The 22,355-nt window shown below is 45.4% G+C and overlaps 1 protein-coding gene across 1 annotated transcript in view; it reads right to left on the bottom strand.

The window, feature by feature from the left end:
- Positions 1-22,355, bottom strand: part of LOC143960326 (zinc finger CCCH-type antiviral protein 1-like) — a 54,102-nt gene that overhangs the window by 25,731 nt on the left and 6,016 nt on the right. The window contains exons 3-7 of the mRNA XM_077468791.1: positions 17,925-18,309; positions 4,536-5,552; positions 2,350-2,412; positions 2,089-2,212; positions 991-1,153 (exon numbers count right to left, since the gene is read on the bottom strand). Coding sequence (XP_077324917.1) covers positions 991-1,153; positions 2,089-2,212; positions 2,350-2,412; positions 4,536-5,552; positions 17,925-18,309 — 1,752 coding nt within the window. The remainder of the gene's footprint in view (positions 1-990; positions 1,154-2,088; positions 2,213-2,349; positions 2,413-4,535; positions 5,553-17,924; positions 18,310-22,355) is intronic.

Genomic DNA, 22,355 nt, shown 5'->3' with positions numbered 1-22,355 from the left:
TAGCGGCATTTAAAAGGTGTCGCAAAATTGACTTTTTATAAACTCTAGTGGATATTGTCGATAAGTGCAGTAGGAAGAATGCCTGATTATTGGGGATTGGATAGTCTGTAAATTTCTGGGAGACAGCCATCCAAAACTGTCAATTTAGAGCAAGCCCAGAATATGTGTAAAATTGTCCCTATTTTTCTTTGGCATCTCCAGCGGAGCTCTGATGTGTCAGGGAAGATGGCATGTAAACGACTGGGCGTCAGATACCATCTTGTTAGTATTTTAAAATTGGTCTCTTTAATTTTGGTGCACAATGATGATTTGAGGGTGATGTGAAGGTACGTTGGAGATCTATTTCCCATTTCGATAGGCAAGATAGCTGTGGTTGTTCTGAGGGGGTGTTCAGGAGTGCCTATGTTTTGGAAAGGACTTGAGGTAGTTGGTCTGTCCCAGAACAATATTCCTCAAAAGTGGTCATCTGTTGAGTGAAGTTCAGGGGATTGGGTATAGAATGAAGGAAGTGGTGTATCTGTGCTGCACACCAGAATGTGAGCTGGAAGGGTTCTGCAGGGTCCCTCAGCTCCGATATGGTGGGCCATCTTCCCTCAATCACACACTTGGAGGCATGTTCACAAGTGTTGTTGACTCGTAGTGATTTAAATGATGTTGGTGATAGTCCCGAGGGGAAATGGGGGTGTCCAGGTATCAGGGTCAAAGGCGACTCTTTTGTTGTCAGAGATGCTGAGGAAGTAGCCTGAGAGCATTGTCTCAGTGTGTTGCCGATCAGGTGAGATTTAATTTCTAAAGGTAGTGAGTCATAGCACCATAGCGCCCCTTTCAAGGGAATATCAGATTTATTCTGTTCTATATGTTCCCAGAGTTTTATAGCAGAGTGGCATCCCCAATCTACGACTTTGCCTAGATGGATTGCTTGATAGTATTTACGGATTGAACTGGACTTTTATACCTAATAATACAATTTATTCTAAAGACTACACTTACCATTTGGCCATACTTGGTCCAGGTGCCAAACTCATCCTTCCAGTACCAAATCCACTCAGTGGTTAGTACGTATTCAGAGGGCCTTGTGACAGACGATGGGGTGGTAAGTCTGCGGACACGTCTGGTACCCGCTTTCATAGTCTGGAAATGAATCGACTGGTACCTGAATTACAGGGCGGGAAGTGGAAATATATTGTTCATGAAATTTCATGGACTTTATTGTGTTGCAACAATTACTGCTGTATTGGATATGGACAGCATTAATCATGTAAAGAACTATGAACTGAATAATGCAGTAGTTGATATGATATGAAAACTATAATGTTTTTGTTTCAATTTTATTGTATTTATTTTTTTAGTTTACACATTTTTAACATGATTTTAAATATTAATTTGTTTATAATTTATGTAAATTCTTTATTTTACAAATTAAGTACAAAGTGCTCCCATGACATTTTGTTTGCAGAGCACCAAAGGGTTTTTCAACAGAGAACACAGTAGATGCCTTTTCCTTTCAGACTGTCTCTCTTGAATTGAAACTTTGTAAGTAGATGTTAAGAGTGGAAAGTGAGGAGAATAAAGTCACTGCTTTGATGTATTCAACTGTGTGTGATATGAGCTTCAGCTCTCTAGTGCTATAAATAACAACTTCCACAATGGTGAGATTTTCATGCAGTAGTTTGTGTCTCTGTCCCTCATGCAATGTTGGGATTTGTCTCCATAACCCCACAATGGCAAGATGTCCCTGAAGCAGTTTGTGTCTCTGCTCCTCCCACAACGGTGACGTTTTCCTGGAGTTTTTGTCAGTGATCATACTTTTGTCTTCTATATACCAGCAATAACAACTGTTTTGCCGATTTACGAGTGACTCTTGTAACTATAGAAAGGCTATTGCAACGGTAGCACCCTGGACCAATTCATGCCCTTGTATAACAATAACAAACAGCATATCATTCCATGAATATTTCCCAATAACGTCATGCTATCACTGTATAACAACATAAAGTGGTACACAGTGTAGTTTTGCGCGGTTTTAAAGTAAGCTGGCAAACTCTGCAATTTGTTTCTATTTTGACCCCTGGCGTGAAAAGCACCTACCTCACAATGTTTGGATCACTATATCCCTTCTCTATGTATTCCATATTTTGCAAGTCCTCCCAATCTGTTCCATTGAACTCCTGCCAGCGGTATGGTAGGTAGTAGTGCATATCGGTGCACCTATCTGTCAGTCAAAAAAATAAAAAATAAATAAAACACTGGCTGTTATCCCTGGCAGAATAACCGTTTTATTTTATTTTTTATTTATGTCTCTTAATTGACAAAGTAATTTAAAATACATTTAATCAGAATTACTCTTACCTCCAAGCTTGCAGAACTTCCAAATATTAGACAGACAAATTTCTGGAGTTTTGTCAGCCGATGCTAAAATGAAATAGAAAGGGAAAAAAATGACATGCAGAACTCGTGATTTTCCATGACTTATCTCTTTTACCCATGTTTAAATAAGACTGGTGTTAAAGAGGAAGTAATCCCTGATGAGTTTACTTCCTCTTTCATTCCCTGCAAAGGTAAAGCATAATGGACTACTATGCATCGCATAGTAGTCCATTATGTGTCACTTACCTGACACAGGAGCCAGCGAAGTCACCGCTGTCCCCTGTAGTCCGGCGCATCCATCTTCTCGGTGTGTCTCGCGATGACGTCACTCCCGCGCATGCGCACGGGGGCCGCCACTCACGGCATATAGCCATTGACCGCGGCGCACTCTGTAGACAGCGGTGCCTGTCTTTCGGCAAATATCTCCTAAACCGTGTAGGTTTAGGAGATATTTCTTGGACCTACAGGTAAGCCTTAATCTAGGCTTACCTGTAGGTCAAAGTTGGTTGTAAGGGTTTACAACCACTTTAATTTATAGTAGTTTTAGTTATGACTGTTTTTTTACTCACTTAGAATGACAGTATATAAGGATAACTTTGGAGCTGCAGTCTGACAGTTAGTTGCCCCTGTTGACAGCCTGACCTTGTGCTGGTACTCCAGCACCTGAATGTGCATAACAATAGCAGGTTATCAGAATAACAGAATCTTCTAGTTACAGTATTAAATTAAAATCCAAATCCAGCCAAAATTTACTTTTGAACAAAGCAGAGAAAGGATAGCGTCTCTGGAAGGCTGCGTTGCTTTACTTGGCCCCATTTGGGTGATTTGCTCATCAATTCCTGTGCTAATATATTTTTATCCACAAACTAAAAAATAAAATTGCCTGGCATTGGGCTCAACCTTTATGGAAAAAATCATCAGCGTCACAGTCCATGTTCTTCTTTCTCATGCTGTTGATTTTGAGGAATTGTTCTGTATCCTGTTTGCACTATTCTCTAACTAAATATGAGCATCTGATCTATATGGGATCTCACACCTTTCACCCCCTACCCAACTGTCACAATTTGAGGTGGGTATTTTTTTATTTTATACGGCCAAAATGAGAAATGACCCAACTACTAATGGGGCTCCTCATATAAAGCACTTGACATAGTTGGTTGTTGGGCAACACGTGCTGCAATCTCTGCTGTTTGTGCTTGATTAGGTTGGGTTTTAAAGTGTATCCCCAGCTGAAACGTTGTTTTTTTTTGGATAGAGTGGAAAAGAGTTAGAACCCCCTGTCAGGTTTTTACTGCTTTCCAAATATACTGAAAATAAATGTAATGTATTACTGAACGCTGCTGTACCCAACCTTTAGTATTAACTCTAATTAAAAAAATAATATTCTATTCAAGTATGTTTTCTTAACTGGAATTCTTCCCTCCCTCAAATCCCCTATCTCCCACCTTCTCTTTTTTGTTGCTGTGATCCAACGTCATGTTAGAGGATGACTAAATTGGTTTTCCGTGGTCCCGCTGAAAGTAAGAGAATAGCTACCTTCTTTCTCTTGCTTTTGAGATGAAGTATGGAATGTGTACTGTGAATAGAGTGATGCACATTACCATGGCTAATGCACACTGCTCGTTTAAACAAACAGACTGGAGAGGGAAAAGAAGAGGTTTGGGAGCTCATAGAGGAGGAGGTTACACGGAGGCGGAAAAACACAGTATGAAATGATTTGATGAAAAATAGCTTACAGGGCCATTAAATAGTGAATTTGTATGGAGTATTTTGAAAAATAAGGCTATTGTTTAGTGTCACTTTAGCTTACCCATGGGTGCTCAACCTGTGGCCCTCCAGCTGTCGAGGAACTACAAGTCCCATGAGGCATTGCAAGGCTGACAGTTACAAGCAAGACTCTCAAAGGCGGCGGCATGATGGGACTTGTAGTTCTGCAATGGCTGGAGAGCCACAAGTTGAGCATCCATGGCTTAGCCTGTCACTTTGATCAATCAGGGCAAGGTAACAGTGTCTGCTGATAGGCAAATTACTCTTCCTGACAAGCAAAGAGGAGGAAATCTTGGTGAGGTCACCATACATTTTCTCCAAAGGGCCATCTCTATTATGGTCAACTTTTACATTATAAAAGGCTAATTGCATTTCTATATTTACCAATACCATCAGCTTACCTTTACTAGGAGCTGGTAAAGGAATAGTGGTGTCTGATCGAGGTTGAGAAGCTGTAGAGTTGGTGGATATGGAAGTTGTAGAGTTGGTAGACTTTGGTGACAGATTCAATGGTTTATTTTCACCAGTAGTTACAGTATATTGGTTGCCACTTGGTGGAATAGATTTTGTCATTGGTTCCACACTGGCATATGGTTTGTTGGAATATGTTTTGAAAACATTAGCTGGACCAGTCTCTGGAGAGCTTGCCATCTTGCCAAATTCCCTATTAATTGTTTGGTCAGGAATAGATGAACTGTTTGTTGACAATTTCTCTGTTATATTGGAAGTTGCTGAAGTCTTTGGTGAAGCATTATAAGTACTAATACTTGTTGTAGCCCCCATAGGAGAGGTTACAGATGTTGTTGAAGGTATTGCTTGAACCTTTGATGCTCCTGCTTCTGGCAGATTCAATGATCTACCAGATACACTAACTTGTTTTGGCTGAGCAGCATAAGAAATTTCTCTAGTAAAGTACAATGATGGTTTTGATGTTGATGAGCATGACAGAGAAATATTCCCTGGTCCAGGCAATAAAGGACTCGCCATCTTACCAAGTTCTGTATTACATTTTTGGTAAGGAAGTAATGATCTTTTTACAGACGAGTCATGTGGTATGTTGAAAGCTGTGGAAAGTTTTGGTGAAACATTATCTGTACTAAGTCTTGTTTCAGCCTTAAGTGATGCCCCCATAGGAAAGGTTACAGGTGGCAATGAAGGTGTTGCTGTAACTTTGGATGCTTCTGCCACTGCCAAACTTGGTGGTCTACCAGATCCACTAACTGGTTTTGGCTGAGGCCTTATCTGAGGCTGAGGCATTCTGATATGGCAAGGTTTTTTTATGTTGTCATCGCTCTTTTCTGAATGTATGCCATGATCACTATCATTTGAGCTATTGTCATTATCTTCATCTCCAGAAAGTTGACCATTACTGCACTGAGATGATGGGCGACTGGTAGATCGAAACGGAAAGCGGGGCCCTAAAGAAAGTGGAAAAACATTTTAAAAGCTAGGAGAGATAGATTTGGTTTTACATCTACAAAGGAAGAATGAAAGACACACAGTTATTGCTAAACGTATATTTATATTGGGTCATTGTGTATTATCCTAAATTACCATCATCCCCTGTGCATTGGCTATAAATTCAAATAGGGCTGACAATAGGTATGTCTGCATTGGATTAGATAAGAGGGAAGGTAAAAAAGCACAGATACCATAGTACATTTGTTCCAGAAGGATGGCTCCATCATTGTTTGTGCATCATTCTGTGATAGACTGTGATACACACTCAGAGATGTCACAGTCATGTGAATCCTGGTGTTTGTGCAGTTCATCGATGTGTTCACAAATGTCTGACTGCCCTTGCTGCAGCCTCTCATTTTGTGACTTGCTACAAAGTTACATTGCTGTATTGACATCATCTCAGCCTAATGGCCCGTACACGCAATCTGAAAATCGTACGAAAAATACTGCTTTTGACACCATCATACAATAATCGGATCGTTATTACAGAGCTTTCAAGAGCCGATCACGACAGTTCCTCAGATATTATTCAATTGGACATGCACCGAAAGTTTACTTGTACCATACCAAGATCATACGATTTTCAGTTAGTCAGTAGAGTTGTCGTCTGAAAATACAATATAAATACAAATACACTACAACACATGACATCACTTACATTTTTTTTTCTGTTGTACGAGAATTTTTGAGACTTTAGTAAGCTATTCAATTTCTACTTGCGTCTAGTAAGTGAAAAAAGTCGGATGATCTGTCGTCCAATTTTCAGATCGTATGTACGGGGCATTAGCAAGGTCACTGGAGCTCAAGGATGTCTTTTCAATGATGGAGCTCTTAAAGATTATGCCTGTATATTGTGGCATGTCAGGACTTCATTCCTGCAGACTTGTAAATATACTGTCCTCTTAAATTGAAAAATATTGCCATATTAATGTTAGGAAGTTCTTAGGGAGACACAAAGAATTCAGGTAATGGGCAGTGTATACACAAAGACAAAAAAGCCAGATTGGAAAAATAGAAGTTCCTCTTGTCAGGGTAAAATTGTATATATATATATATATATATATATATATATATATATATATATATATATATATATATATATATATATATATATATATCTCCATATAGAAATATCTATCTATATAGAGATATATATATAGATTTAATTAATATGTTATAGAGATAAAAATCATATAGTATGATGAGCATGGAAAATGTTAGGATGTTTCATCAGTCATTTTGTCTCTGGCTTACTAATGTGCATTGATAGATGTTTTATATCTTGTTTAAAATTGAAAGTTGAAAATTAACAGAAGTTAAAGAGTTAAAAATAAGGAAAGAATTTCATGCCATCTGGAGATACATACATGAGGAAATTCTGCAATAATTTTTTGCTTGTTCAGATAAGGTTTTGGTATCCTTTTAGAATGTTATAAAAACAAATTTTTAAATTACCCCATATGGCCAAATTTCCAATGATGCAGATTAGGTGTTTCTTGTGAAGAGTACTGTTAATACTACACTATACCAAGCCATTTTAGACAATTTTTCCCTTCCACCCTTGCGTTTGTTTGGGGAAGGCACTTTTCTGTTTTAGCATGACTGTGCGGAGTGTTCAAATCCAATTCCACAGAGACATAGTGTGATCAGTTTGGTGTGGAGGAACTCAAGTGACTTGCATTGAGCCCTAACCTCAGCCCTACTGAACACCTTTTGGGATGAATTGGAACACTGATTATAACTTCTCATTCAACATCAGTACCTGACTTCACAAATGGGCATAACTTCCCAAAGTCACACTCCAAAATCTTGTGGAAAACCCTCCCAGAATAGTAGGGGCTGGTATAGTCAGAAAGGTGTTAATATTAGCCATATTAACGCCTACAGTTATAGAATGGGATGTTAAGGAAACTCAAGAGGTGTCTTGATGTGTGATGTAATTGCTTGATAAGGGTTTATTTTCACTTCTCAAAAAATAAATCAATTTGTACAAAAAAACTGGGTTCAAGTTTAAAATACTTTATACATCATTGTGGGCGGCCCTCAATGATGGATGTGATGGCATCAGTGCTGCCCTTTCCATCACTAGACTATGCAGGGTGCTGTGGTGATCCCCCCTCAAGGGGCAGGTCCATTATGCTGAATGACACCGGGCTTTGTTCAAAACAGAAGGCATTTAGTGGTAGTAGATAATTACTATAAGGGACGTTGCCCGCAAAAAGGTGAGTATTGCAGTTAGATGCTGGTTTTCTTTTCAAAGTTTCTAAGGGACCATGAAAGAAAAAGCTAGACATGGATCCAAATTTGGCTGGTTCAGCAGGGACTGGACTATTTTTGATTCATCTATGACCTATTGATCCATCTATGGCCATTTCTGTTCATGATATCTAATGATGATAATGGGCATGTTGAAAAACGTTGGTTCAATTAGCACTGCAACATTGATCCGTATTCTGACAGCAGAGACCTGTTGTCAGAATACAATAGCACAGCGGTGAGGATTCCTCCATCCACCTTTGTGTGGATGGGGAAATCCGTTCAGTTTTTGCTGAAAAACACGAGTCCAAAAAAACTGACTCATATGCCCAGTTTTAGACTATAAGGGATACAGTGTTCAGCTCCATTCATCACAGCCAGCTAACTGGACAGTTAAATGATGCTCCTTCCAGGACCCAGCACCCTGAAAATGTTGTGTCTGTTCCTTAGAGGTGCAACGGATCATCACGGACCCATGATCCGAATGGGTCACCCTGTTCGGATCGGCACACGCCATGATCCACGGCCTCGGCCTTAGGAAAGGCTGCGGCTTCGTCCTAGCTCCGGAGCGCCGGCCATCTTGGTGCACCCATCGGCCGTTTACAATGTGATCGCTCCGTCAAATGACGGAGCGATCACTTGTAAACAAACCGTCGTCATGTTATGACGCCGGTTCCTCTCTCCCCTTTGTGTACAGATCTGTACAGTAAGGGGAGAGATCGGATGGCAACAGCTCTGTGGGCTGGATCTGAAGTGCCCACAGCGCTACTCAGTGAAAATTGCAGTCACAGCCATCCCTCCATACTCTGCCAATACCCTGCCAATACTCTGCAATACCCTGCCAATACCCTGCCAATACCCTGCAATACCCTGCAATACCCTGCCATACCCTGCAATACCCTGCCAATACCCTGCCAATACTCTGCATTACCCTGCCAATACTCTGCATTACCCTGCCAATACCCTGCCAATACTCTGCCATACCCAGCCATACCGGTAATACCCAGCCATACTCTGCAATACTCGGTAATACCCAGCCATACTCTGCAATACTCGGTAATACCCAGTCATACTCAGCCAACATTACAGTGGGGGAGATGACGTGGCTATTACAGTGGGAGAGATGTATATTACAGTGGGGAGATTGTGGATATAACAGTGGGGACAATATGGTGGTGGAATTTTCACAGGTTTTGGCAAATTGAATTATTATTTGCTGAACCAAAAAATTATCCGATCCGTGACTCTGATCCAAGGAACGATCCTATCCATGAGTTTTTTGATCTGTTGCACCCTTACTGTTCCCTATCCCTTTCAGTTCCTCAAGCAGTTGAACAGCAAAGCATATAGAAAACAATTACTTATTTTGCATCATGGGATCAGAGGATTTTTCATATACATAAGAAGAGATCATCCTCAGTGAAAACCTGCACTTTAAAGACATGCGAATCTTGACTTTTCCTATAAATGTCAACCTTGGCTTCAACCCCCTCTGCCTCAGGCTTTATAATAAAGCAAATCAACTGAGGGTCTTGAGGAGCAAAAGTGGGTGGGACAAATTCTGTCTCTTACAGCAGTGGTCATCAATAGTGATGGACGAACTTCCGACGGGACGTTTCGCGAACGCGAAACGCGAACGGACACAAACGTTCGCGAAAACGACCGTTCGCCGCGGGCTCCATTGACTTCAATGGGAGGCGAATTTCGCAAACCTTTAGGTCGAATTTGCGGCCACGGGGTAATTATTAGGGGGTAGCACGTAGTCCCACCACCTGGACAATAGCATAATACATGTATGAGGTGAATTTGGGATCGATAACTACAAGCATTTTTTTTTTATTTGGGAAATTGTTCTGACAATTCAGGACTATGGAGCTAATGAAGGCAATGGAGGAGAGGGAAGGTCAGGGACCAGGGTAGGCAAACAAGAGGGTGCAGGAGATACAGAGCACTGACAGCAGCACCGTAATACAGAGCACTGACATCAGCACCGTGACATACAGCGCTGACAGCAGCTCCGTGACATACAGCGCTGACAGCAGCTCCGTGACATACAGCGCTGACAGCAGCTCCGTGACATACAGCGCTGACAGCAGCTCCGTGACATACAGCGCTGACAGCAGCTCCGTGACATACAGCGCTGACAGCAGCACCGTGACATACAGCGCTGACAGCAGCTCCGTGACATACAGCGCTGACAGCAGCTCCGTGACATACAGCGCTGACAGCAGCTCCGTGACATACAGCACTGACAGCAGCTCCGTGACATACAGCGCTGACAGCAGCTCCGTGACATACAGCGCTGACAGCAGCACCGTGACATACAGCGCTGACAGCAGCTCCGTGACATACAGCGCTGACAGCAGCTCCGTGACATACAGCGCTGACAGCAGCTCCGTGACATACAGCGCTGACAGCAGCTCCGTGACATACAGCGCTGACAGCAGCTCCGTGACATACAGCGCTGACAGCAGCACCGTGACATACAGCGCTGACAGCAGCACCGTGACATACAGCGCTGACAGCAGCTCCGTGACATACAGCGCTGACAGCAGCTCCGTGACATACAGCGCTGACAGCAGCTCCGTGACATACAGCGCTGACAGCAGCTCCGTGACATACAGCGCTGACAGCAGCTCCGTGACATACAGCGCTGACAGCAGCACCGTGACATACAGCGCTGACAGCAGCTCCGTGACATACAGCGCTGACAGCAGCTCCGTGACATACAGCGCTGACAGCAGCTCCGTGACATACAGCACTGACAGCAGCTCCGTGACATACAGCGCTGACAGCAGCTCCGTGACATACAGCGCTGACAGCAGCACCGTGACATACAGCGCTGACAGCAGCTCCGTGACATACAGCGCTGACAGCAGCTCCGTGACATACAGCGCTGACAGCAGCTCCGTGACATACAGCGCTGACAGCAGCTCCGTGACATACAGCGCTGACAGCAGCTCCGTGACATACAGCGCTGACAGCAGCTCCGTGACATACAGCGCTGACAGCAGCTCCGTGACATACAGCGCTGACAGCAGCTCCGTGACATACAGCGCTGACAGCAGCTCCGTGACATACAGCGCTGACAGCAGCTCCGTGACATACAGCGCTGACAGCAGCTCCGTGACATACAGCGCTGACAGCAGCTCCGTGACATACAGCGCTGACAGCAGCACCGTAAGCAGCCCCAGGAGGAAGTCAGCACAGCACAGGGATGGTGTGATCCCCTCATAATAAGAACCCCCAGGAGGAAGTCAGCACAGCACAGGGATGGTGGGAGCCCCTCATAATAAGAACACCCAGGAGGAAGTCAGCACAGCACAGGGATGGTGGGAACCCCTCATAATAAGCAGCCCCAGTAGAAATATGACACCGCTCAACCTCTTCAAAGAGGAGGGTAGGGGCATATAGTACGGTGTGCTTTTTTGGGTCAGGGAAGTGAGCCAAATGAATTAAGAAGGTCTGTGTGCTTGATTCCAAAAATTGTTTATAGACATATACATGGTCTACTGATCACATGTGTTGAATTCCTCCGAGATCCATGCCTCATTCATTTTTAGAAATGTGAGGTAGTTAACACTGTGGTGAGCTAGGCGAGTACGCTTATCGGTCACAATCCCCCCTGCTGCGCTGAACGTCCTTTCGGACAGGACACTGGATGAGGGGCAAGCCAACAGTTCGATTGCAAATTGGGCAAGCTCTGGCCAGAGGTCAAGCCTGCCCACCCAGTAGTCTAGGGGTTCATCACTCCTCAGAGCGTCCACATCGGCCGTTAACCCAATGTAGTCGGACACCTGACGGTCTAGGCGTTCCCTGATGCTGGATCCGGATGACACCTGTCGATGGGTCGGCTGAAAGAATGACCTCATATCCGAAGTCACCAACACATCTTCAAACCGGCCTCTTCTTGCAGGCGCTGTTGGATTGGTACCCGCAAATCCTTCTCTGGGAGTGGGAATTGCTCCTCTGCCAGCGCACGCAAAAGCAGAATGCAGCATTTCTCGAAGCAAGGCCTGGAAGTGCTGCATTCTGACAGCCCTCTGCGACGGCGGTAACATTTCCGCCATTTTGTGTTTGTACCGGGGGTCTAAGTACGTTGCCACCCAGTACTGGTCCTTGACCCTCATGCTTTTTATACGGGGGTCCCTATTAAAACACTGGAGCATGAAGGCCCCCATTTGCACTAAAGTGGAAGCGGTGTGGTGGCCTGGCTCCTGCTCATCATCCAGGATAATGTCGTCCTCTTCATTCTCCTCTCCCCATCCTCGCACAACAGGGATCCCAGAAAGGTTTAAAGCATGCTCTTCTTGCTCCTGCTCATCCGCCCCGGCACCATCCTCCTCTGACTCCTCATCAGACTCCTGTTGTTGACTTGTCTCAGATAGAGTAGCCCCCCCTGGGAATTCATCCAGCATTGCGACTTCCTCATCTTCCCGCTCCTGCTCCTCCACAGCCTGATCAATGACACGACGCAATGCACGCTCCAGAAAGAAGGCATAAGGTACCATGTCACTGATGGCGCCATGGCTGCGACTGACCAGTTTGGTGATCTCCTCAAATGGCCGCAGAAGTCTGCATGTGTCGCGCATGAGCAGCCACTGGCGCGGTGAAAAAAAACCCAGCTCCCCAGAACCGTTTCTTTCGCAGAGTTCATACAGGTAGACGTTAACTGCACGTTTCTGCTGGAGCAGCCTATCAAGCATATAGAAGGTTGAGTTCCATCGCGTCGGGCAATCGCAAATAAGACGTCTGACCGGCAGATGGTGTCGCCGCTGAATGTCAGCAAGGCGAGCCATGGCCGTGTAAGATCTTCTGAAATGGGCCGAGATTTTCCTTGCCTGCCGCAAGATGTCCTGGACCCCAGGGTATTTGACAAGGAATCGCTGCACGACCAAGTTTAAGACGTGTGCCATGCACGGCACGTGCGTGATTTTGCCCTGTTTCAATGCGCTAAGCAGATTGGCACCGTTGTCACACACCACTTTACCAACTGTCAAATTGAGCGGTGTTAGCCACTCATCTGCCTGTGAACGCAAAGCTGAAAGGAGTGCCGGGCCAGTGTGGCTCTTTGCTTCCAGGCACAACAGACGCAGCACGGCATGGCAACGTCTCACCTGGCATGTGGAATAGGTTCTGGGGAGCTTGGGCGGTGCAGTGGAAGAGACGCTAGCAGCGGAAAAGGAGGAGGCAGCTGAGGAGGAGAGGGAGGAGGATGGAGTAGGAGGAGGAGAAGAAGAGTCAGGCCTGCATGCAATCCGTGGCGGTAAAACCAAATCTACACGGGTGCCACGGGTTACATGCTTGACGGCCGTCAGAAGGTTCACCCAGTGGGCAGTAAAACTGATATACCTTCCCTGCCCGTGTTTGCTAGACCACGTGTCTGTGGTCAGATGTATCTTGGCACCGACACTGTGTGCCAGAGATACATTCACTTGCCGCTGAACATGGCCATATAGCTCTGGGATGCCCTTCTCTGAGAAATACTTCCTTCCTGGGACCTTCCATTGTGGTGTTCCAATGGCCACAAATTTGCGAAAGGCCTCCGAGTCCACCAGTTTATATGGCAGTAGTTGGCGGGCTATGAGTTCTGACAAGCCAGCCGCCAACCGTTGGGCAAGAGGGTTATCCGGCGTCATCATTTTTTTACGCTCAAACATTAGGCCCACGGAAGCCTGCCTTTTTGCAGAAAAATGTGAGCTTGGCGTGATGGAAGGTGGAGTGGAGGACAATTGTGAGGAGAGAGGAGAAGGAGAAGTAGAAGACGAGGCTGGACGGTGAGAGCCTGCAGTGTGGCTTTGTGTGTTCCGTTGCTCCCACTGGGCTCGGTGATGGCTGCTCATGTGCCTTCTTAAGGCGGTCGTCCCTAGGTGAGTATTGGGCTTACCGCGACTAACGCGTTGACTGCAAAGATTGCAGATGGCAACGCTATTGTCAGCAGCGGACACGTTAAAAAAAGCCCACACTGCGGAGCCATGTGCCGGTGTCCTGGGAGCGCCAGATGTGACCGTACATGGTCGATGACTCGCTCCTGATACATTTGCAGTCTGCTTTGTCCCTGCTGTGCAATGTAAGTCATTGCTGCTTCTCCTCCCTATCTGCTGGTCCATATCTCCCTCTGAACTCCCCTCCTCTTCCTCTCTTGTGGGCACCCACGTGACATCACTAGACACGTCATCATCAACGTCACCTTCCCCACCGCTATAAGTAGAGTAGGCAGCAACACCGGGGACCAACCTCCTCCTTGGGCTGATCTGGGTACTGGCGTCAGACTGCTGAGTAGCGCTTGTTGCTACCTCCTCTTCCTGATCCAATACCAAGAGTGGCTGCGCATCAGAAATGTCCTCTTGATATGGATCGGAAAATAATTCCAGTGACTCAAGCGGAAGGTATGTGGTGGTGGTGGTGGTGGTCGTGTTGTTGGTGGTAGTGTCTTTGGGGGTGCACATAGCAGAGAGTGAAGAAGAGGGTGCAGATCGAGAGGATGAGGAGGGTGCAGAAGAGTAAGGCTGAGCGAGCCACTCAACCAAGTCTGGTGCATCCTTTAAAGTAATTGAACGCACCTTCTGCAACTTCCCACTTTGGCTCAAGCCTGTTGCTCCTGCCCTACCCCTACCACCCCTGCGGAAGGGCCTGCCTCTTCCTCTGCATGTCATTTTTTAAATGACCCTGTGACAAAACTCTTAGTCCCTATACCGCTGAAGGACTGCTGCAGTATAGGTGAGCGGTCAGCAGTGGTGCACGTCAACCCTATCTATTGTGGACCGATAGCGGTCCTTACAGAACAGCAGACTGTACCGCACTCAAGCCTATGTACCGTAGCACCCTATACCAAGTTACCAGTCCTTATAAGAACTTTTGTGGACCAAGCAGGTTGTGTATTAGTGTTTAGCAGACTGTACGTCAGTCCCTATACCGCTGAAGGACTGCTGCAGTATAGGGCAGCGGTCAGCAGTGGTGCACGTCAACCCTATCTATTGTGGACCGATAGCGGTCCTTACAGAACAGCAGACTGTACCGCACTCAAGCCTATGTACCGTAGCACCCTATACCAAGTTACCAGTCCTTATAAGAACTTTTGTGGACCAAGCAGGTTGTGTATTAGTGTTTAGCAGACTGTACGTCAGTCCCTATACCGCTGAAGGACTGCTGCAGTATAGGGCAGCGGTCAGCAGTGGTGCACGTCAACCCTATGTATTGTGGACCGATAGCGGTCCTTACAGAACAGCAGACTGTAACGCACTCAGGCCTATGTACCGTAGCACCCTATACCAAGTTACCAGTCCTTATAAGAACTTTTGTGGACCAAGCAGGTTGTGTGTTAGTGATTAGCAGACTGTACGTCAGTCCCTATACCAATGAAGGACTGCTGCAGTATAGGGCAGCGGTCAGCAGTAGTGCACGGCAACCCTATGTATTGTGGACCGATAGCGGTCCTTACAGAACAGCAGACTGTAACGCACTCAGGCCTATGTACCGTAGCACCCTATACCAAGTTACCAGTCCTTATAAAAACTTTTGTGGACCAAGCAGGTTGTGTGTTAGTGTTTAGCAGACTGTGCGTCAGTCCCTATACCGCTGAAGGACTGCTGCAGTATAGGGCAGCGGTCAGCAGTGGTGCACGTCAACCCTATCTATTGTGGACCGATAGCGGTCCTTACAGAACAGCAGACTGTACCGCACTCAAGCCTATGTACCGTAGCACCCTATACCAAGTTACCAGTCCTTATAAGAACTTTTGTGGACCAAGCAGGTTGTGTATTAGTGTTTAGCAGACTGTACGTCAGTCCCTATACCGCTGAAGGACTGCTGCAGTATAGGGCAGCGGTCAGCAGTGGTGCACGTCAACCCTATGTATTGTGGACCGATAGCGGTCCTTACAGAACAGCAGACTGTAACGCACTCAGGCCTATGTACCGTAGCACCCTATACCAAGTTACCAGTCCTTATAAGAACTTTTGTGGACCAAGCAGGTTGTGTGTTAGTGATTAGCAGACTGTACGTCAGTCCCTATACCAATGAAGGACTGCTGCAGTATAGGGCAGCGGTCAGCAGTAGTGCACGGCAACCCTATGTATTGTGGACCGATAGCGGTCCTTACAGAACAGCAGACTGTACTGCACTCAGGCCTATGTACCGTAGCACCCTATACCAAGTTACCAGTCCTTATAAAAACTTTTGTGGACCAAGCAGGTTGTGTGTTAGTGTTTAGCAGACTGTGCGTCAGTCCCTATACCGCTGAAGGACTGCTGCAGTATAGGGCAGCGGTCAGCAGTAGTGCACGGCAACCCTATGTATTGTGGACCGATAGCGGTCCTTACAGAACAGCAGACTGTAACGCACTCAGGCCTATGTACCGTAGCACCCTATACCAAGTTACCAGTCCTTATAAGAACTTTTGTGGACCAAGCAGGTTGTGTGTTAGTGATTAGCAGACTGTACGTCAGTCCCTATACCAATGAAGGACTGCTGCAGTATAGGGCAGCGGTCAGCAGTAGTGCACGGCAACCCTATGTATTGTGGACCGATAGCGGTCCTTACAGAACAGCAGACTGTACCGCACCCAAGCCTATGTACCGTAGCACCCTAGACAGACCAAGTTACCAGTCCTGATAAAGAGCTTTGTGGAACAAGTGAGTTGTGAATGATTAGCAGACTGCAGCAGAAGGGCAGCAGTCAAGTATAATATTCTTTCTATATTTGGAAGAAAGAATATTATACGTGTACAAGCCTATTACCGTACCACTGATACCAGTCCTGAAAAGAACCTTTGTGGAACTAATAGTAACAGCAAGTCTTTAAAATTATCCTCACTGCCTGACACACTGCTTCCTGCCTGTCCCTATACAAATTGGCAAAAAAGAGTAGGCTGGAACGATTAGCTGGAACAGCTCTTTTGTGGACCTGATAGTAACAGCTAATGATGATGATGATGATGATGATGAAGAAAGACTAATCTGGCTGAGCTGTCCCTAAAATAGCAGCATACAGCGCTCTGTCCCTTTATCTAAACTGACAAAAGAAACTCAGGCTGCTGACCTAACACCTATACCAGTCCTGAAAAGAACTTTTGTGTACCAAATAGCTAGCGTTTTCTCTGTCCCTACTCCACACAGGATCCTTTCCCTACAGTGACAGAAGAAAGAATGTAAAATGGCCACCGGATCGGGTGTATTTATAGGTTAGGGGGAATGTCCAAGTGTCCATGAGCTGTCATGTCTCAATTGGTTGTCCTGTAACACATGATAAACGTGTCACGAAAGGTTAAAGTTCTTGTATACATTAAACACGTAAGTCCGCCGGGGCGAACGACGGAAAAAGGCGTTCGAACCCGCGGACGGCGAAAGTCGGAAATTCGCCGCGAAACGACCGCCGGGCGAACCGTTCGGCCATCACTAGTCATCAACCTTGTCCTCAGAGCCCACTAACAGGCCAGGTTTTATGTATTACCTTAGGCTGGATTCACACCTATGCATTTTAAGTGCTTTTTGCATTTTGCAGATTTGCCTACCGTCCATTTAACATGGATTCCTATGGAACATGTTCTGTGGTGCAAATCTGCAAAATGCAAAAAGCACTAAAACTGCATAGGTGTGAATCAGGCCTTAGGGAGATGCAGACTAGAATACTGCAATCACTGAGCAGCAAACGGTATCTCCTGGGATGTATTTCAGTTATTTTGCAAACCTGGCCTGTTAGTGTGCCCTGAGGACAGGGTTGATGACCACTGTCTTAGGCTGGATTCACACCTATGCATTTTTAGTGCTTTTTGCATTTTGCAGATTTGCACTACAGAACATGTTCCATAGGAAACTATTATAAATGGACTGTAGTGCAAATCTGCAAAATGCAAAAAGCACTAAAAATGCATAGGTGTGAATCCAGCCTTACATGACAAAATTTTGACCTTTACAGGAAAAGGCTAGAAATTAATTGAACTGGCTGTATCTCAGGATTTCTGAAGATTTCCACAAAATATGACTGCTTATGTATTTTCCCATCATAGGCTCAGTTTAAGCTGCCCACGTTTGTGACAAGTTCACGTTAAACATTTATTAACAGGATACTGGTACCATCAAACTTTATTTCTCTGTTCCTTCCCTCCAACAAGTCCTGGGAGCCATCTCTTTTTCTATGTCTTGGCCTTCCTCTTCCTCTCCCTCTCCCTCTTCCTCTGCCTCTTGCTGGCCTTTGAGCCTTCCTGGCCTCTTCACAATTAGTATCCTCCCGTAGCTGCTGATGTCTTTCATTGTGTTTCAGGTCACAGAGCATCTGAAAGTTCTCAACAGTCTTCTGGCTCAGCCAGCCACAGGTGAGTAACATTTTTGATTCCAAGAGATTGTGTGATCTTTTACAAAAGCGGTAGTTGCATTCTCCTCGTGTAAAATATCTGCACGTGTGGAGGCGCGTACAATCATCTCCTTTGTCACAGCTGAAGTGCATGTATTTTGAACAGTCCTGCAGGGAAAAGGATCACAATGTAACAAGCAGTGCAATTGTGTTAAAAAAAAATATTGGACGGGTGTGACTGTTCTATTAACACTGAAAGCACAGATATACAAGACACAACTTAATGTAACTCTGTATTCCTTAATATGTCATTACATTTTTTTTTTTAAAGCTGGGGCAAAGACAAAGACTGGATAAAAAATAAGCCTCTTGCACTGTAGTATAGGGCAGTGCTGTGTGGCAGAGCTGTGTAAATCTCTTGACAGGATGGACAGAAATATAAATCTTTTGACCGGTAAAACAGCCCCAATATATGTATTTCATTTGAGTATTTAGCTGTTTTGCTTGGAATTCAGCGTTAATGGAGGAACACAGACAGCTAACTGTTTTATTGGTCCCATTTGCGACTGGGCCCTGAGGGAGCAACAAGGCCCCTTCCAATTAAAATCTCTCACTCACTGACTCATACAGTAAGTAAATAATAAATAGAAATGTCATGATATAAAAGTAAAAGTAGGTCCTGTATAGTTAGTATGACAAATTGCTGCCACATTTCTCCTTTGTAATGAAAGATTACTCAGCGGCGTCCATAAGGGGCACAGCCCTAATAATTTCCATGTGGGGTGCCGGACTCATAGGTTTCTATGATTATTTTTATTTTTTTGGAAGCACATGATTAGAACCTACGGCTCTAATTGGCTTCAAAAGTGTTGGGCTTACCCACCCACTTGTGACATTAGCAAATCAATAATCGCTATTGTCTTCCCGCTTATTCCCCTAGCCAATCAGGACAGGAGGCAGATCTTGAGACTGGATTAACTGGGAGGAGAAACTGGGGAAGCTGCAAACGTGGATGAGGTGAGTGTGGACCTGGCCGGGGGTGGGGTGTTTGTGGCCTCCAATATATACAGTATAGCCTGCCTACAGTCCATAAAAATTGCAATTTTGGCTTACAGGTCGAGCAGATTTCACTTCACTTCCTATCCCAAAGACACAACAGGAAGTGAGAGGATATCTTTCTAAACTGCAGGAAATCCCACTCTTAGACAGATGTTGCTAGAGCAGCTGTCCCCATAGGAAGTTTTCCCCTCACCTCCAGTTCTGTTGACAAGTAAAAAATTTGAATTTCTATCACTTGCTGAACCAGTTTTGGTTCTACATATACTTAAAGGCTGAACACTAGGCAGACAAATAACCACACAAACAAGTATAACACATATATGGGAACAGTTTTACTACCAAATAATGTATTGTTCTGCCCAGCTAGTCCAGTATTCCAGACACCCCTACCAGAAACATAGCCAGGTTTTAAGCTAACCATATATTCTGTTTTTATATCAATACCCCAGGATCACTGGTACCTCACTACCCCTTTTCATTTCTTCTTTATCTCAAGCCCCAACTCACCTTCTCACAGTCCCCCTTGTCAATCTTGTTTTATCTCAATACCCTTACTCACCCCCTCGTACCTTAGTATTATTGTAACTCTATTCTTGTCTAAACTCCCTAAATCACTCCATCATACCTTAGTACCCTTGTCATTCTCTTATTATCTCAATTACCCCACTCACACTTCATACAGTAGTACTCTTTTAACTCTCTTATTTCAACTCCCCAACTCACCCCCTCGCACCTTAGTACCTTGTCATTGTTTTCTTATCTCAACTCCTCAACCCACTCCTCATACTATAGCAGGCATGTCCAAAGTCCGGCCCGCGGGCCAATCGTGGCCCGCGGTCCGGTTTTGAATGGCCCGCCTAGTTATCTAAACATATATATCTTTTGTGGCCCCGACGATCTCCCAGCGCCGAGGCCACAAAAGATATATAGTCTCAGTCTGGCTGCCTCGGAGATGGGAGGCGGTACAAGCGCTGTGCACACAGGAGTATTTCCTGTTTACACGGCAGCCTCTGTAATAGGAAGTCCCGTCCCTGCCATTGGACGACTGTTCTGTCCATCAAAGGAGGCGGGACTTTGTCTTAAAGAGGCCGCTGTGTAAACAGGAGATTCTCCTGTTCTTTGGCGCTCGTCCTGCCCCCTCCATGTCCCCTCCAAGGCTGCACTGATGGCAATGGTGGCTACATTCCTGGCTAATAGTGAATGAAATCCTGGCTAATGGTGGCTGCATTCCTGGCTAATGGTGGCTGCATTCCTGGCTAATAGTGAGTGAAATCCTGGCTAATTTTGGCTGCATTCCTGGCTAATGGTGACTGCATTCCTGGCTAATGGTGGCTGCATTCCTGGCTAATAGTGAGTGAAATCCTGGCTAATTTTGGCTGCATTCCTGGCTAATGGTGACTGCATTCCTGGCTAATGGTGACTGCATTCCTGGCTAATGGTGACTGCATTCCTGGCTAATGGTGACTGCATTCCTGGCTAATGGTGGCTGCATTCCTGGCTAATAGTGAGTGAAATCCTGGCTAATGGTGGCTGCATTCCTGGCTAATGGTGGCTCCATTCCTGGCTAATAGTGAGTGAAATCCTGGCTATTGGTGGCTGCATTCCTGGCTAATGGTGGCTGCATTCCTGGCTAATAGTGGGTGAAATCCTGGCTAATGGTGGCTGCATTCCTGGCTAATGGTGGCTACATTCCTGGCTAATGGTGGCTGCATTCCTGGCTAATGGTGGCTGCAATGGTGGCTGCATTCCTGGCAATGGTGGCTGCATTCCTGGCTAAAGGTGGCTGCATTCCTGGCAATGGTGGCTGCATTCCTGGCAATGGTGGCTGCCTTCCTGGCAATGGTGGCTGCATTCCTGGCTAATGGTGGCTGCATTCCTGGCTAATGGTGTCTGCATTCCTGGCAATGGTGGCTGCCTTCCTGGCAATGGTGGCTGCATTCCTGGCTAATGGTGGCTGCATTCCTGGCTAATGGTGTCTGCATTCCTGGCAATGGTGAGTGAAATCCTGGCAATAGTGGGTGCATTCCTGGCAATTGTGGGGGCTGCATTCCCAGCAATGGTGGGCGCGCAGATGAGCACAGACCCTTATTTTGCTTCACATTTTTTTATTAAAAATTTTACGTTTTTTTCCTGAAACTTCCCTCTTAAAGTGAAGGTGCGTGCTATTCGCCAATAAATACGGTATATCCAAATAACGCGCCGAGCTCATCTCTTCAACACACAGCCACAAAGGCAAGAGAATTCTTATTGGGCCATGTATTAGTGTTCAAACGAACACACTTAGACTGAATTTTAATGGTTCAAAGAATGTCAGGCAAAATGGTCGGCCCTCGCGTATGTTCACTTCATCAAATCTGGCCCTCTTTGAAAAAAGTTTGGACACCCCTGTACTATAGTATCCCTGTTATTCTCTTATCTCAATACCCCAACTTAACCCCTCATACATTAGTACTCCTGTAATTCTCTTCTTATCTCAGTTTTCCAATTCACTCCCTAGCCAGGGCTGCTGATAAGGCAGTACAACTGGTCCTGTTGTACTGGGCCAAGGTCCCATCAGCTAAGCAGAGGGGCCCAGGGCAGCTTTATTGCTCATTTCTGTATAAATAAATAAAAAAATGTATTAGACCACACTCCCACTCCTTCTTACATTTCCCTGGGCCCCATCAAGTCAACAGAGTGGCCCAGGAGGTGGGAACTGAAGAGGGACTTTTTTTCATTTTTGGGGCCTGGGGTGGATAAAATCAGTGCTGCTGTTCCACTGCACCCCAGGAGAAGGGGATAGGATTGGGGGGCCCCACCAAGTAGGCTGTACGTGGCCCCATGATTTCTAATAGCAGCCCTAGTACTTATACGTTTTTGGCATTCTCTTCTTTTCTCAATAATTCAACTGCCCCGTCATAACAGCACCCTAGTAATTCTCTTATCTAAATTCTTCAACTCACACCTTGGTACCCTTATCATTCTCTTCTAATCTCAGTTCCTCAACTCTCCCTTCAACCTATAGTACCCTTATCTCCATACCTTAACTCAGTCCCTCATACCTCAGTACCCTAGTCATTCTCTTCTTATTTCAATTCCCCCACTCAACCCCTCATACATTAGTACCCTTGTAATTCTCTTCTTGTCTAAATTTCTCAACTCAGCCCATAGTACCT

The sequence above is a fragment of the Lithobates pipiens genome, unplaced genomic scaffold (assembly GCF_037356315.1).
Source record: "Lithobates pipiens isolate NorthernLeopardFrog02 unplaced genomic scaffold, aLitPip1_a1.2 Scaffold_8, whole genome shotgun sequence".
Classification (NCBI taxonomy): domain Eukaryota; kingdom Metazoa; phylum Chordata; class Amphibia; order Anura; family Ranidae; genus Lithobates; species Lithobates pipiens.
Note: the sequence above shows the minus strand (reverse complement) of the source record. Positions and strands in the feature narration are given on the sequence as shown.